A 17944-nucleotide genomic window follows, 5' to 3' on the forward strand; every position below is an offset into this window, starting at 1 on the left:
TGATTTAAAAATAACATCATATAAACATTATTCTCATCATTTTACATTCTGAATATAAACATGTTAAAGTATACAAAATAGGAATAAAAATAAATTTGCTTAGGATTTAATATTTTATTAAGGTAGAACATAAAAAAAATACTTTTAAATTCTTAGTTTCTGAGGTAAATTTATAGCAGCAAGGCAAACAGCATAAAATGCCAGCAAGTCACCATGCACAATAACAAACTTACAAATATGAACAAAATTACTTTTAGAAAAAAAAATTTTTTTTTTCACTTTCTGCCCAATCTCCCCAATCTCTCCTTTCCCTTTTATCTTCCTTTTCATTATTTCACCACTGCAAATAGTAGCAACTGCCCAGAATTTCAATTTTTACCAGGCCAAAAAGGGCCCCACTAATTCTACTTATTGACCACAGTGCCATTTTATTTATTCAATACCACAATTTGAACTCCAGTGTAAGAGTGGTACCAAATAGGTTATGGAAATAGGCATGGAAGAGATAGCATAGATTAAATCAATAGAAGTAACAGTGATGGTAAGGCCCAAAGAAGAACCTCAGAGAAGCTTCGAGGAGGAGGAAGAAAATCAGACAATTATTGCATATATGGGTAATATCACTGCTGATATTCATCAAATCATTCATCAAATTACAAAATATCCATAAACATCCACCACCCAAACCAGAACACCTTTGAGAGTAAAATGGAGAGTGATTAGTAATTACACACAAATAACAGATGAAAAGGAGACTATCCCCAGGCAAACTGGGATGTATTATCATCAGATCCACACACATTTAGGGGAGTTGTGTGCCCACTTACCATATTTCCTTTCCTTGAATATTATATAGTGGCCAAATCACTACAGGCTAATTTTAGTCTAGCAACATACTTAGAAAGCCAAACATATTTAGTTCTATAAAGGGACAAAAAAGGAGAGGGAGATAATAAAAGCCTTATTAAAAAAAAAAAAAATTGCATAAGCCCTTTCCCAGGTGATAGGATCTATTTTAACTTCAATGCAGGAGTAGAAAAAAAATTTTTTTTTCTGTTTAAATCTTGATCTGAATGATTTATTATCTATAACATCCTGGACTACTCTGTTTTTGTTTTTTCAACCATTTCCCCAATCCCACCCTTACTGCATTTTTTTAAACCAACTGGTAATCAACTGCTCACCCTAACTAAATGGTCCAAGTTAATAAATGTCATGAGTCAAAACCATGATCTTGTAACCGAGGCCAGGGAGCCTTTAACTGTTCTAGAAGTTATAAAACATACTAATCCCCAGAAAAAATTATATTATCATGGTTAAAGTAAATTCAAACAATATATAACCAACCTACAATTTGTTAAAACAAAACAAAAAACATAGAAATCACATTTTCTAATAAACAACATAAAATGAAACTTTAAAAAACTTTAAAGATAGATGCAGAGCAATTTCCAGAGTCCTCTTAATATTGTGAATGCTGAGACCTGGAAAAAGCAAGTTTAATTAAAGCATACCTTGGTCAAAGACAGCACAGTACAGTGATTTTGGTGGATTACTGTGGAGAATTTTCAAGGGCTTTTAAAGTTAGAGGTTCTTCCTTATCTACTTTCACCTTTCATAAAAACTTAGGGCTTCTCTTAACATCAGCTTTATTAGCAATAGTAAGTTTTACTCAAGCCAAGAAATCTTCAAAACTTCAAAGGTAAATACGTAATTATCTCATGCAAAATCTGTCTCAATCTTTCAAGTTTCTCTCTCTCTTTCTTCTCTTAAATTGTCTCTATCAGTTTAGGAATCAACAGTCAGACTCCCAAATTCCTGACCCCACCATGATCTCACAGCTTTTCAATCTGACAAGGTCTCTCCACCAAAATGCTTCCACATTCTTGCAGTCTGAACACTCAGGCTACAGAAAGTGGCTTATAGATACTTGTTTCATGGTAAGACTGTTCAAAACTCCCACAAGGCATAGAACCAGAAAGCGTTTTACGTTTTCTAATCCCATAAAAACACCAACTGAGATAATTTACTTTTCTAAAGATAAATAATTGAGGAGAAAAAAATTTAGTTTCCAATAATTAAAATCAGACCCGCTTGGCTATATTTACATATTACAAAGTCTGAGGACTTTCTTAAATGACTTAAATATCTACTGATCTTGTGTGATTCCAAGAAAAACGAAAATAGAACTGCTGTTTTAATAATAGTATAGGACAAAATAGTACGCAATGAGAAATCAGTACAACAGAATAATCAAACATATTGCTGTTACATATACTAGTTAAAAAATGACTTATCCTGCAGTGAAAGAAACCTTTTCACTTTATTTAATCCAGCCTATTAACATCCTGTGGGTATGCTTTGGGAAATGCTGATATAAAAGCATTATCTAAAAATAGACAAAATTAAAGCAAAAATAAATAAATGGTTCAATAAAAGCCATTACCAAAGTGAAAGTGTAACATAACCACAAAAGAAAAAAGCAAAATCAGATACTCTATAAGAAGCTGTAATTATGATATAAGGGACAAAAAACAAAGTTTTAGTGTTTCTTTACAAACAAAAGGACTATCAATGAATGCTCTTCATATATTATTTTTACTGTTACTGCATTATGTTTTACTATTAAAATATGCCAGAGTTAAAGTCGACTAGTCATCCTTGAAGCAGCACGTGGTTTAGTAAATAAAATCTAACCCAAGTCTCGTATTTTCTAGCCAGTTAACAAGCATACTGATCCAGAAAACTACATAATGGAAATCTGTGGATCAAAGTTATATTTGTTTACATGGTTTATAGCAGGAATAATTCAACAGGCTTTCCTTGCACTGCAGTTCTAAAATCTTATGATCCTGCCTCATACCAAGCCAAGTCAGAGTATAGCTAAAGTGTGTAATAAATACAGGAGCAAGTTTGAAAGACTATGTCTATATGAGTCCGTTAGCACAAACTACAACTAACTCTGAATGGTTCAGTTAATTTATTTATACTCAGCCTTCTTAAAAATGCATGTCACTGAGGAATTACATAGGGTAGGATTAAAAAAAGATCTATTTTACTACACTCATTCTTCATGTTGTTATGTTTGGGGATATGTGAACACAATTTCCCCCAAATTACAAAGTATGAAGAAATATTGTACTGAGGTAGTATAACCTAAAATACATTTTCTTGGCCTCTGTATTTGCCCCATCAAGGACAGTTAACCACTATAGATGGTCCCAGCTTATAATGGTTCAATTTACAATTTTCAACATCATGATGATGCAAAAGTGATACGCAGTAGAAACTGTACTTTGAATTTTGATCTTTTCTCAGGCTAGTGGTATGTGGTATGATACTAGTGATAGTGGGTGGCAGCCATGAACCACAACGCTCAGTAAGTCAGGCAAACACAAGGGTAAACAAGCCATACATTTATAACCATTCTGGACCCACACAACCACTCTATTTTTCACACTCAGTATAGTATTTAATCAATGATATATTCATGATATATATTTAATCAATGATACATGATATATTCAGCACCTTATTATAAAGTAAGCTTTGTGTTAGAGGATTCTGCCCAACTATAAGCTAATATAAGTGTTCTGAGCACGTTTAAGGTACGCTAGGTGAGGCTATGATGTTCAGTAGGCTAAGTGTAATTAAATGCATTTTCACCTTACTATATTTTCAACTTAGGATGGGTTTGTTGGAATGTAACCCCATTGTAAGTCAAGGAAGATTTGTATAGACATTTGGTAAGCAGAAGGCTTTGCTGGTGAGCCATTTACCGACAGATACTGTCTGGGGAAGATGCATGGAGTACCACTAGACTTTTACTAAGAAGCAACCAAAAGGATATACTTACTCACTTTGGGCTCAAGGGGGGAAAAAAACAACAACAAAACTGACTTTTACTGTGAAAGAGGTCATTATTGACTTGGAACAGGTTAGAAAGAAACTTCTCATACTAAGAAAGAAAAAACTCTCTTAAGATTTGAAAATAAAGTGCTGTGACAGAAAAATGGATAGTTCAATTCATATAAGCCAGGTAACTTCCATAGTTGCCAATAGCTGAACACTTAACTCTATATTCCCATTAACTTATTTTCTTTACCATCAATGCATTTTAAGGTTAAAAAGAGGAAGATGGTGGGGAATTATTTAAATATGGCATTACTTTAATATAAATCTAAATAAAAATCAGAAGCTTTTACAATAGAATTGGTAAGAAAAATAAAAATCATTACACTCACGATACTACAGATTAATAAAGGACCTAAGAGGAGAGCGAAAATAAAGAATAATAATTTCTTTAAAAAAATAATTTTATTTTTTAAATTTTTTAATGATTATTTATTTTTGAGAGAGAGACAGAGAGCCAGCATGGGAGAGGGGCATAGAGAGAGGGAGACAGACAATCCAAAGCAGACTCCAGGCTCTGAGCTGTCAGCACAGAGCCTGATGCCAGGCTCAAACTCACAAACTGCGAGATCATGACCTGAGACGAAGTCAGACACTTAACTGACTGAGCCACCCAGGTGCCCCCACCTTTCATTTTATTAGCTAAAATGCTGTACACATTTTTTAAATGTAGAATTGGATACTACTTTTTTCCTTTCAGAAAAACGTCTGAATTGTTAATGTCCATCTATCAAATCAATGCCACTCCAACAAGAATCTCCATACAAGACCTCAAAGTTCTGCAAGCCTTGCTCACATGTGACCTCAAAAAGAAATGTGCCTGCTACACATCTGCTAAAGAAAAGTCAAATCAATATTGGTCACATTTTCAGTAATGTCATTTGTGTACTACACTTTGTTCTTTTCGTGTCTCAGTTCTACTTTGAAAAATGTCATTTATCTCATTTGGCGCTGTTTTTTTTCACTGAAACTACAACAGATATGACCTATACCTGCCGCCACTGCTCCTCATTTGATGTATTCACTAAGGCCCTAACATGTCCATTCTTTTGCAGTCTATGGGGTTCATGGCCAGATGTTGCTGACTCATCCTGATAGATCCTCTTACTCCTACAAACACTACCAACACTGGAAAACAACATTACAATTCTGTTTTCTGTTCATGGTAACTCTTTTAATAGTTACCTCATTTTTAACATTTTTACAATTAAAAAACATTAAGTTTCTCTTATTTGAATATACATGAAAGCCAAAAAAAAAGATAATCAACAAAAGGAGTCAAAAGAACATCTTTGACAGATTCACACTGCATGTTCCTTGAAGGCAAGGATACTATCTTTCACTGTTTGTATGTCTAATTCTAATGACAAGCAGACTGCCAAAAACATACTATTTGTAGACTGATTGACTGAATAAGTAACTGAATAAATGAATGAAGATCTGCTCAGAAACTTAACTCACTCATAAACATTTAATAAACTCTTCCTATATATACCAAGACAATGAAAAATGTTAGAATGAAACGATGCAGTTCCTGCATCAAAAGCCTCTATCTAAGAGGGAAGAAAACCTATGAACAGGGGCACCTGGGTAGCTCAGTCAGTTGAGTGTCCGAATTCGGCTCAGGTCATGGTCTCATAGTTCGTGGGTTTCAGCCCCGCATCAGCTGTCTGTGATGACAGCTCAGAGCCTGGAGCCTGCTTCGGATTCTGTGTCTCCCTCTCTCTCTGCCCCTCCCCTGTTCACACTCTCTCTCTCTCAAAAAATAAACATTAAAAAAAAAAAAACAACCTATGAACAGATTACTACAACAGAGTCAGGTACTCAGAACACAGATGATATCCACGTGATCCTAAGTGATCACCACCACTTTATGAGAAGAGCTGAAGGCTACTTTTGCGGGAGAACACTAAACTTATCCCCTTCGTGATCTCAAAAAAAGTAAATATATATTCCAAATACTCTTAACTTTCTGTCAACTCTCAAGAACTGAATGTACCACTTTTAGTTTCCTTTCATCACTACAGGCCACCCATATAGCTTACTATTGTGATCAGAGAGTCTCTGGGATACCATGCAAAAGCAGAAAAATACTGGCCGGAAATCTGTTACGCTGTTCCACTCACACTATTTCTCCCAGCAGCAAAAGTCCCCTTTTCAAGTAGTAAAACCACCTAATCTTCTACAGACCTAACGAACATATCAAGATTGTACATAGTGCCCATCATAGCCAAGAACAGTTTATAAAAGAGCTAGAAGGGCCACCAGAATGTACCCGTCTAAGGAACTCCAGGCAGTGGGTTCTCTGCTATCAGCTAAGTTTCCTGTATTGTACAGGAAACAATGTGCAGAATGGGTCTCGTCGATGGACTCCCACATCATTTGGATGTCAGCATTTCTGGGGTCATGGTGGCAATGCACTGCACTCCACTATAAACAAGGAAATAAGTATACCCTTCATTAGTACTTTCCACAGAAAAAAATCTTTTTAAACGCAAGCAATGATGATATACTAACCTTTTAAAAATCAGGTAATAAAGCAAGCCCTCTCTTTCTCCACAGAAGACAATGACAGGCTCTACTCTAAATCTTGTTATTTAGAAGTAATTTGCACTGCTCCTTGTCAGAGGAGAGCAGCGTAATTTATTTCAAGTGGAATTAGACCTGTCATACTATCCAGGAACAGACTTCTGGACAGGTAAGGTCTAAACACAGTGTTTAAAGGTTTAAAATCAGTTTTTCCTCTGTAATCAATATTATCATATCTGCAGTCATTAGTATACTTACCACACTGACTGAATTTCTCTTTTAGTTTCTGCCAAGTCAAGTCAAAAGGCAGCTAGAATGAAAAAAGGTATTAGTAACAGATATACAAAGAAAAAAATAATTTTAAGTATCCTTTACGTTTAGTTGCTTACATTTCTGACAAATATCTGGTTGCCTTTGGAGCCTATTCTGTCTCTCATTCCGCTTCCCATTGGACCGGATAGAAATCCTCGATCCATATCGATGCTCCTTTCCAGTATAGCTCCTATACCTGGTCCCATCCTATCAAAGCTGGAGCTCATCCGGTCTAGTCCCATCCCCATTCCTCCAGTCACACTGTTCATGCCACCCATGCCACCACCTGGATTTCAAGAACGGAAAGGGGGGGTTGGGGAATTTTGGTGTTTTTTTAAAAACGGAAGAAAAAAGGAGAAAGAAGAGGAAGAAGGAAAGAGGAGGGACAGAATCATTTTTGAGAAAGAAAGGGAGAAAAAAATTAATTCATTTATATAAGTAGATAATACATAAACATAAAATTATTTTCATACACACAAAATAACAATCTTCCAAGAAATAGAATTTAATTTGATCTACATTCAGTTAGTTGAATGTTAATGGCTAACTAGAATCTGTTAATTCTAGCCACTATGTTAATACATCACACATATATACTTCTAAAAAATTCTATTCCAATCATAAAATAACATCATTTAAGTTATGTAAATTATCTACCTGTTTTATCCATTAACATTATAGTTTTTATCATGTTTATTTTTTAATACCATGTGTAATAACTGCTAAAACAAAAAAATATATTACAACTCCCAACACATTAACTGTTGCTCTTATCATACTCTCCTACATAATATTTTCACTTCAGTATCTTCAGTATTTTCACATGCAATTTCTCTTTTCATATCAATTCAATTTTCAATAACCACAGAAAACTTAACTTTTAATTTCAATATTACATAGAACTTAAGGAGATAGAAAAACATGGAATCACACCCCTCTAGCCAGAGCTTGAGAATTTAACTCAAAGCTCATACCAAATTTATTCTTATGCACTGAGTTCCCTTTAATTATTCCAATCCTATACATTCCCAAAACTTTTTCTTTTCTCTTGTACCTAATATCCCCATATGGAGAAATTTCAAAAATTAACCACCCTCACACTGGCTTTCTATGAATAACAAATCTAAAGTTAGGGAAACAGAAGTACAAACACTGAGGTGAAAAAGGAAAGTAGGGAAGTTATGATTACTGGGAAAATGGCCAAGGATGAAAAAAATGATGAAAAGGAATGAGAAGCAAGGTAAAATGGAAGTAAATATCTTCAGCTGACAGGATTTCTGAATTTGCCCTTAGAAAACTTTAAGTAGGCTGTATTTCCTATTTGTGAGGTTTCAATCAATTAAAGGAGTCAATAAAGTATGGAGAGCTCACAGAGACATGGCTCAGTAAGCAACAGAGATCAAAAACTGAGCCATGTTTTAAGATTTAACATTAAGGCCTAAAATGTGGTAGAGGAAACAGGTGGAAGAAATGTGGCATTCCCCAACTACTCTTGATTCTATCACAGGAAAGGTTTAAGAGGAAAGGAAATAAGCATCTCTTTCAACCTTAGCTCTCAACCTCAGGAAGTCTCTAGAGGTGCTGTAACAGGGGCAAAAGACACAAGATGTTCACACATGAAATAAGCTAGTCACCAATAGCAGCTGTAGACAATAGGCAAGGAAACAAAGTTGGTGCTAAAGCAAAAGTTCCTCCTGACACATGATCAAGGAAATCCCCAGATTCCTCAGTTGGAACGGAGCTTCTTGGATTAGCTGACAGTTAACACATACTCTGTTGTTAGTTCAGAAATGTCAAAGAGGTAAAATTCAAAGTTAGTTTAGAAATTTCAAACAGTGATCAAACAGAAAAGCTCAGTAACTCTCAAAGTTTCTCTAAATTATGACAAGACATATTAACACATAAGAACAAAATATTACTATACTATAATAACTACTCTTGCAAAGTCTTTTGCAAGCACTCAAATACTACTGAATAAATTCTAGTAAAATTTAAACCTACTTATTCCAGATCCTACTGGACCCATGTTAGAAGCTCCTATTCTTCCTGCAATCATTGCACTGCCTAAACAAGGATGGAAAGATACTAATTAATTGGAAGAATCATATTTTAAAATTCCCAAGGTACTATGCTCTCAGCTGTACAGTAACCAAAAAGTGTACGTCTTCTAAAAATAGGTTCAAATATGTAATTTACTGAAAAAGAGAGCTAGTACATTAAAATTCCTAAAGTGGTTTTCATCAATAAATTACATGAAACATTATCAATGTCCAATTTTTCACAAAAAAAGGAAACAGACTTTGAAAAACATAATCTGCAAAAAGGAAAAGGAGAAATATGCAGCCAGCCCTACCAAGTCTACCAAAGGAATCTCCAAAGCCTCGATTTAATCCAATATCACCACGTCCAAAATCTCTCTCCATGCTACTAGTCATCGCACCACGGTACAGCTCTGAAAAGATTATGCAACAAATTAACCCTTTTTCAAGTGTATCAGTACATGGTAATCCATTTAGGAACATAATGAAAGTAAACTGAAAAGATGACAAAAGTCACAAATACCAAAAAGTCTGTGATTTACCAACTTACCTCACATGCCATATGATATCCCCCGTCCTGTTATGCCTGTCTCTACCCGCCATGCCCCATATGCCCTCTGGAGACCTCTACAGTGCCCATTCCTACATTTACCTACCTCCCATTCGGCCAACTCCTCCAAATCCTCCCATGCTATTCATTGCTTCCAGACCACCAAACCCAATTCCTACGGAATAAAGATTAATTTTGAGATTTGACTATTAGCTATATAGCTGAAAGGTACATGTTGTAAATGTTATGTCTCACCAGTAAGCTCTTCATCCACTCTACCATGTGCAGGGGCTTAACACATCATTTCCCATCTCTTAAGTATGTACTAGGCTCAGTTTCTGCTAGCAGCCTTTAGGTATGAGCCAACAATAAACTATGACTTTTTTTCCCTTAGAATTCTCAACACAGCTTCTAATTTACTAAACATGGTACTGGGTACATACAAAAAACAAATGCTTATACATACCTCCTCCAATTCTATTCATTCCTCCAAAACCTGGACCATCCATTCCCATACCTCAAATAAAATACATAGTATGTACGTTCAGTCAATCTTATTTTTAGGACTAAAGAATGACATAACACAATACAGCAAAAGATACCATTGGTCTAGTCATGACGGAATGCTAGAGAAGCAGTGGGGCACATGTGTGAGACTTTAAAGTGCTATGTACAGCAGCTGTCTAATCATGAGTCTTCAAAAAGGCCTCTATGAATATTTATTAAATAAGAAAACAAAATTCACTGGTCACACATTCAAGCAGAGAATATCTAGGACTAGGTAACTGTTCATTTTTTTTTCAACACACACACACACACACACACACACACACACACACACACACACAAGTATCACCACAGCAGATTTAGAGGTCAAGTCAGAAAGTAAGGACTCCTTTCAACATGGCAGCTAAGGGAGCAGTAAAAAAAACAAAGAATAAAAAAGCCTTTGTTTAGGAAGGTAGAGAGCCTAAGAATAAAAGTTTCTATTTCATTCAGACCAATTACCATAGCTACACTGATTTTTTAAAGTTTAGCTATAGCATCTCAGCAAAAAACAGGAATCTGAGAGCATTTAGTACTCTATCAATTAAGACACAGTTCTCAAAGTATGGTCTGGGGTCCAATAAGTCAAAACTATTTTGTTCATCAAGTAATATTAAGATATTATTTGACTGTTTACTCTCATTCTGTCATGAATATAAGGTGTAATTTTCCAGAAACTACATGATGTACGCAATGTAACAAACGAAATGCAGAAGCAGATATAACAGCATGGCTGTCTTGCCTTAAACCAAACATTAAAGGGATATCCAAAAAGATAAAACGATGCCACTCTGTTTACTAATATTTTGTAACAGAAAATAAAACATTTTCTTAAAAATTATATTTATGTTAATACAAGTCGATAACTGTTATTTTAAATAAATCTGTAAATATTTTTGAATTTCTAAGTTTTATTTCCTAACACAGTAAATACTGACAAACATAACCATGTCAACAAAAGCACTTTGGGACCGCCACCAAATTGGAAGAGAATAAAATGGTTCTGAAACCACAAGGTTTAAAAACTAATCTTCAGAGACAAACTGTAAATTAGTCCATGTAAAGAGCCAAACAGCTCTCTGAAAAGCTACCTTCCCAGCTATAAATACAAATTTAACTTGCTTTTGATAGGGTAGCATTTCAGCCATTCCACAAATACTGTATATCCATGATACACGAGACACTATGTTAAACATTCTCCTCCTGCCTCAAAGACATTTTAAAATCCAAAGTGCTAAACGGCTAGCTACAACACAGCTGGCCTCAGAGGAACCCTCTTGACCTTTGCTCACTCTATTTCATGTTCTCTGGTCTCAAGGTTTCATTCTTTTTTTAGGCTAAATGACATCCTAAATATTCAACTATAAAACAGAATCCTTTAAACACTACAAACTAGTAAATGTAAGCTTTATAAATTTAGCAATGTATCATTAAAAAGAAATAAGAAAGTGAGAATACTCACCACTTGGGCCTAAATTTCCCATTACACCACCTATATTCAACTGGCTGGCACTAATAGGCTGTCCACCTGGACCAAGTCCCATTCCAATGCCTCCAAGACCACCTAAAACACAAATGAAAATGATATTACCAGCCCATATATGATTAACTAACTGGCACTAAATAAATTCTTTAAGCTACATGCCTGTCGTAATACTGCCAAAATTTTGCAAATTTGCAAATAAGAGCACTGGTTCTTGTTTTCATCAGAATGCAGCACAGTGAAGAAGCCTCACTATAACACCATTTATTAATGAGAAGTATTTTATGAAGCAGACCTACCTTCTATCCTAGTTTCAAGGCATTCTAAAAAGGACTAATCAAATACCAAGAGGATTTTGAATAATATTATATACCTTATAAATGGTATACATATCTGAAAATGAGAATCTTGCTCGAGTTTGTAAAACCACTTAAAATAGAATTACGTTTAAGATGGTTCAAATCCAACTAAAAAGTCAACAACAATGAAAACAAAATATTGAATAAAACAAATGTTACATTACCTAGTTTTGTCCATGACATATTTATTTACTTATATGGCACCTTAAGTGTTTTCACATCTATTTTCCACACAGGAGGAAATTTCTGAGACCTTAAGTTACTTGTATAATGCCATTTAGCTATGTGATTAAGGTAGGACTACAATTAAGTTTTCGGTCTCTAAATCCAGTATTCCTTTTACTACCTCTCTTAAAATAAACTAATTAAATTTGTTGAAAATAGACTTTAAGAAGTTAATTTGATGACCTTAAAGACTTAACAGTTGAGTGGGAACTATTTTATTTTACTATATTAAATCTGAGTATGTTCTTGCTAGCCAATGTAGCAATTACGAGGTAGGGGCTGAGAAAACCATACTATATATACATATATATGTATATATATATATACACACACACACACACACACACACACACACACAATGTGTGTGTGTGTTTTAAGATAAAATACAGAAGCATGCTGTGTAATTGAAAAGATCAATGCCATCTGGTAAAAGATAACAGCTCAGTACCTAAAAATGGTCTAACTGAAAGCAACAGCATACTTGACTATCAACAATACTCTCATGTCTATACCTAGGACTCATATTTTCATCTCTGAAATCATTCTTCACTAAAAGGAACCAGGACTCTTTGAGACTAGGCCAATCTCATATCTCTATGACAAAAAAAAAAATCTTCACAGATCTGGGAAATCATGCTTTCACCAAAAGTAAGAGTATAGGCATCATTGGCAGTAAGGAGGCTCCCATTTGACAAGTTACAATAATCTGAACAAAAGAAGGGAGGAAGGGAAAAATAGGGACATTAATAATGATTAACTCGAATAACAAACTAATTCTGTCAAAGTGTATGAGTTCATATTATATCTCAATAAAGAATATATAAAAATGTGAATCTCAAAAAGAAGAGATATAGAGTAAGTCTGAATACAACAGAGAATATTTTTTATCTAAATAACTAGAAGAGTATTAATAGTGGAAAAGTAAACTGGAAGCCCCAGCAGAAAGCCAGGCAGAATCTCGAAAGATGACACTCTAAGTGATAAGGTAAACTTGGCTGAGGCAGGAAAAAACTGCCCTATAAAGAGAGAAAGGGAAATACTCAAAGACACATGAACTGAGAGTTTTCCAGAGTTCACTTAAAAAGAAATTGAATTCTTCGATTGTGAAAGCCCAATAAAAAGTAATTCATACCAACACTGCAGAAAACTGCATACCAAAGACAAATATGTTAAAATCAGCAACATGAAGAACACAGCTAACCTGTAAAGAAAGGACATTTTAACTGGTAGCTGACTTAATAGCAACAATGGAAGCCAGAAGACTGTGGGGTTTTTCAAAGTGCTGAGAGAAAATAACTATCAATCTTAAACTGTATAACCAGTAAAACTACCTTTGAAGACATTTATGACTATCCAAAATTGAGACAATTTACTAACAACAGATCCTCACTGAAAGAGCTTTTAAAATATATGCTTTGAGAAAAAATTAGCGCCAGGGTCTGTGAGAGTAGAGAAAGGTAAGCCAAGAAAATGGTAAATAGTAGTAATGCCTAATTTGCGGCCATGAAAAAAAGCAATACAGAACTAAGACAATGAGCAATAACGGCATATAATTCAATAGAAAAAGTGATTAGAATTAAAGCATTCAAAGGTCACTCTATTACTGAGTAAAAGAATAATTATATTAACTTCAGACTTCACAGATATATTACAAATCCTGGCTAACCACTAAATGAGAAAGCAAGATAGGAGGAAAATATCTGTAAAAAGCACAAAAATAGAACGTATAATAATGGGAATTAACCCACATAAATAATAAATGTGAATAAGCAAAACAAAGCTGTTATAACTATATCAATATTAGATAAGACTTGGGGCGCCTGGGTGGCACAGTCGGTTAAGCGTCCGACTTCAGCCAGGTCACGATCTCGCGGTCCATGAGTTCGAGCCCACGAGCCCTGCGTCGGGCTCTGGGCTGATGGCTCAGAGCCTGGAGCCTGTTTCCGATTCTGTGTCTCCCTCTCTCTCTGCCCCTCCCCCGTTCATGCTCTGTCTCTCTCTGTTCCAAAAATAAATAAACGTTGAAAAAAAAAATTTTTTTAAATATTAGATAAGACTTAGTTACTAAAGATAAAATCACTCAGTGATAAAATTTTGATTCATTTGGAAAATATATCAGTTCTAAACTTAGATGTACTTACTAAGTTAGTGTCAAAATATTTAAAGTAAAAACCAAAAAAAAAAAAAAAAAAAAAAACACCAAAAAACAAACAACAATAAAAAGAAAATCCAACATTCTAGTGGGAAATTTTACCATATACATCTCTCAGTAATTGACAGCCCAAGCACACATGATGATTAGTAGTAATGTAAATGTAGACAATGTAAATGGATTAACAAACTTGATTTAATGGACATATATAGAACACTGCACTCACCAAGCACACCTAGAATATGTATTAAAAAAGTGCCTGATATTAGACCATAATACAAAGTCCAAATTATTCCAAAAATCACAATCGTATCTTCTCTGGCCACAATACATTAAAAATTAACAATGAAAAGCCCCATACATTTAGAAATTCAAAACTGCATGGCTTAAGAAGTCATAGTAGTAATTTCATGAAAATGAAATCACAATAAAAATACTCCATAGCAAAACTTGTGTGCAACAGCTAAATTTATAGTTATAACTACTTTTATTAGGAAAGAGAGCCTACAAAACTAGTGAAGTAAACAGTCAACTTAAGGAATTTGGACAAAAATAAGAAACTAAACCCCCAAAAATAGAGAGAAGAAAATATTAAAGAGCAGAAATTAAGATGAAACTGAAAGCACAAATAAAAGTGAAAAATCTCTAAGCAAAACTGACCAAGAAAAAGAGAAATTACAAACCTTCAGAATTTATCAGAAGAAAGAACTATAGATGTAGAGGAAATTTAAGAGGGTATTTTATGCCAATAAATCTGAAAATGAACAAAAATAGTAAAAATCTTAGAAAAACAGAAATTACAGGGGAGCCTGGATAGCTCAAGTCGGTTAAACACCAGACTCTTGATTTCAACTCAGGTCATGATCTCAAGGTCGGGAGCTTGAGCCCCTTGTGTGGGGCTCAGTGCTGAGCCTAGAGCCTGCTTAAGATTCTTTCCCTCTTTCTCTGCCCCCCCCAACTCAAAAAAAAAAAATTAAAAAATTAAGGAACAAGAGCTACATCAATATAAATGCATCTCATAAACAGTATTAAACCAAAAACAGCAAGCTGCAGAATATATACAATAGGATGTCACTCACCCCAAATTTTAAATCCAGCAAAACCATTAACTATAATGTTTGTGTATGTATAAATGTGTATCCAAATGACTAAAACTTAAACAATAAACACTATATTCATAAGTTGTTTCCTCTTGGTATGGTATCTGGTGGTCAGGAGAGAGGGGGAGTCTCAACCTTATCTGTAAAATTTTATTTTAAAGGAAAATCATCTATAACAAATATGGCCTACGATAGCTACATGATTAATTTTATTTTTGTCTGTATATTTAAAATATTTTATCATTAAAAAAAACTTAATAAAAATCAGAGAAGGTACAGTAAAAGAGTAAGAAGAGCTAGTTTTTGAGTGTTTACATTATTCCAAAACTGTTCTAAGTGCTATACATATATTAACTCATGCAACACTCATGCCAACCCCATGATATAGGCGCTATCATCCTCATTTTGCAGATGTAACACTGAGACAAAGATGTTAAGTACATTATGTTTTATAACCATTTGGAAAATAATTCAATAATACTGCCCAATATGCACACCTGAGAACTTGTAAATATACTTGAAAGAAATAACCAAAAACATACCAAATATTTGTATACAGAAAGACATGAATTACTCTGTTGGCAATTAAAGAAAAAAAAAGTTAAAACAAACAAATATACCTAATATTACAGTGAAATACTTAGGGAGCATCCATACAATGGACTATTACACACCCAATAAAAATATGCGAAAAGAATTTTCCAACATGGAATACTTCAGATTAATGTTTAAAAAAAAATTATTTATATGGTAGTACTCAACTATGTAAAAAAAAAAAACCCTAAAAAGACCATAAAAAATACAGAAAAATATTAAAATGGAGACTACATGTGGTAAAATTAAAAGGACTTCTTTTTCCCTTCATGTATATGAACTTAACAATTTTTTTAGTATGTATTGCTTTTGTAATAAGGAAAAACTACCAAAAAGAAAAAAAAAAGGTACATGTTTATCTTCTCAGTCTTCCTCAGCAATCATGACAAACTATCTCTATAATGCCAAACTAATCCTAAACTGTGGGCAATTAGGGATATAGGTGCAAAAATAAGGAGTTTTGCTTAGCATATAATAAAATTGAAAAAATATATAGCCTGCTCTGCTTCTAATAATAACTTTTACTTACGTGGTAACTGTGGTGTTTTACTATCATGTGAGCGGTAGTCTTCATGAGGGACAGACTTGTCATCCTAATTGCAAAAAAAGTTTATTGTGTGGTTAATTCATAACTAAACAGATGTGCAATGCAGAGGAGAGCAGATACAAGTTTGAAGAGGTGGGAGGTTGAAGTGATATGGAGGAACTCACCATTTTCACATGCATAGGTCTATCAAACAAAAACTGCCCATTGAACATAGCTGTTGGTTTGGTCAAGGAAAACCAGTTGACTATAAAATTATACTTGAACACATATTTTTAATAATCTTAGAGTCAGACTACCTCTAACTAATTTAATCAACATCTTTACTATTTTACTTATTTTAGTCTCTTCCATATACTCAAAGAAAAATCTTGAAGTCTTTGCTTTATACTTTTACTTTATGAATAAAATATAATCTTGTAAGTCAACCACTGGGGGAAAACTTCATTTAAAGCAACTGCATTAATGCACAATGGATTACATTAACTGTCGACAGCGGATATACATACAGTTCATTGTGGCAGGAAGAGAAAGTAGAAGAGTTCATACCAGGCTTACATAATATGGCTAATTCAAGTTTTAAGAGTGACTTTAGTACTTGGACATAGTAAAGGTTTTATGTGCTGGAGACTAAAGTCTAATACACATTTCCAAGCCAGGCAACTTTAAATTCCATGACCCCCACAAAATGGTATCAAGCTCTTCAACCGTATTAGGTAGCACTAAAGTGTAAATCAGGATACAAATTGCTTGAACTGCTTCAATTGCTTGTTCAAAAGTGACTGTGCCCATTCCTCTGCTCTTGCCATCTTTGTCTTCTTTAATATCTGCCCGTTTTACAGTTCCAGCTATGCTGAACACCTCCTTTAGCTTCTTCCAACCAACTTTGAAGTCAAGCTTAACATAAAATTACATAAAGTTACATACCTAATAAACCCCTCTCCCCATTTATAAATAATACAAACAAATCTTTTCTCAAATCTAAAAGCTATAAAGAACTATACTTCTTGGAAGATGGTACATCAACAACAGTATTCAAATAAAGACATCTTAAGTTGTTTAAAATCAATCAAGCTTCACCCAACGTTGTTCCTTATCCTTAATTTTTTTTTTTAATTTCCAAAACAGCCTCTTATCTGCTCATCCTGTTTTGTACATGTGAAACTTGCTCATCTATTTTTACTGAGAGAAATTCAGATTTTTGAAAGTACTGTTGATATCACTGACTTTCAAAAGCTTAGAACAAATGACAAACCAACTACAATGTGCACATTCACAAATATCAAATATCAAAGCTAAAGAAAGAAATCCATTTACCAATATGAACAAAAGTCCCATATAATAAAGTAAACATGTTCAAGAACTGCATAGGTATTTGTAAATTCCACAGTTCACTTTTAAAGAATACTAAATACTCATATTTACACTTTAACCTTATATATATGTGTGCATATATATACATATATATATATATATATATATATATATATATATATATATAGACTTAAACTGGGTTTGAGTTCCAATAATTACTGTTTCACTTACTTTCATTAAAAATCAGCAAAATGTTCTCTAAACCTACAACCCATTCATCTAATT

The 17944-nt window shown here is 34.0% G+C and overlaps 1 protein-coding gene across 4 annotated transcripts in view; it reads right to left on the reverse strand.

Moving 5' to 3' along the window:
- The window catches only part of MYEF2 (myelin expression factor 2), a 31660-nt gene that overhangs the window by 1554 nt on the left and 12162 nt on the right, over positions 1-17944 (reverse strand). For 2 of the 4 annotated variants that reach the window (XM_040492604.1, XM_040492607.1), the window contains 10 exons: positions 17089-17242; positions 16513-16562; positions 16331-16394; positions 11351-11452; positions 9809-9859; positions 9449-9517; positions 9107-9205; positions 8755-8817; positions 6831-7039; positions 6700-6751 (listed from right to left, as the gene is read on the reverse strand). In XM_040492604.1, the coding sequence (XP_040348538.1) occupies positions 6700-6751; positions 6831-7039; positions 8755-8817; positions 9107-9205; positions 9449-9517; positions 9809-9859; positions 11351-11452; positions 16331-16394; positions 16513-16562; positions 17089-17242 (913 nt within the window). The remainder of the gene's footprint in view (positions 1-6699; positions 6752-6830; positions 7040-8754; positions 8818-9106; positions 9206-9448; positions 9518-9808; positions 9860-11350; positions 11453-16330; positions 16395-16512; positions 16563-17088; positions 17243-17944) is intronic. The other 2 variants (XM_040492605.1, XM_040492608.1) reach the window with 2 other exon arrangements.

This window comes from Herpailurus yagouaroundi, unplaced genomic scaffold, assembly GCF_014898765.1.
Source record: "Herpailurus yagouaroundi ecotype Mexico unplaced genomic scaffold, PumYag 184, whole genome shotgun sequence".
Taxonomy (NCBI): domain Eukaryota; kingdom Metazoa; phylum Chordata; class Mammalia; order Carnivora; family Felidae; genus Herpailurus; species Herpailurus yagouaroundi.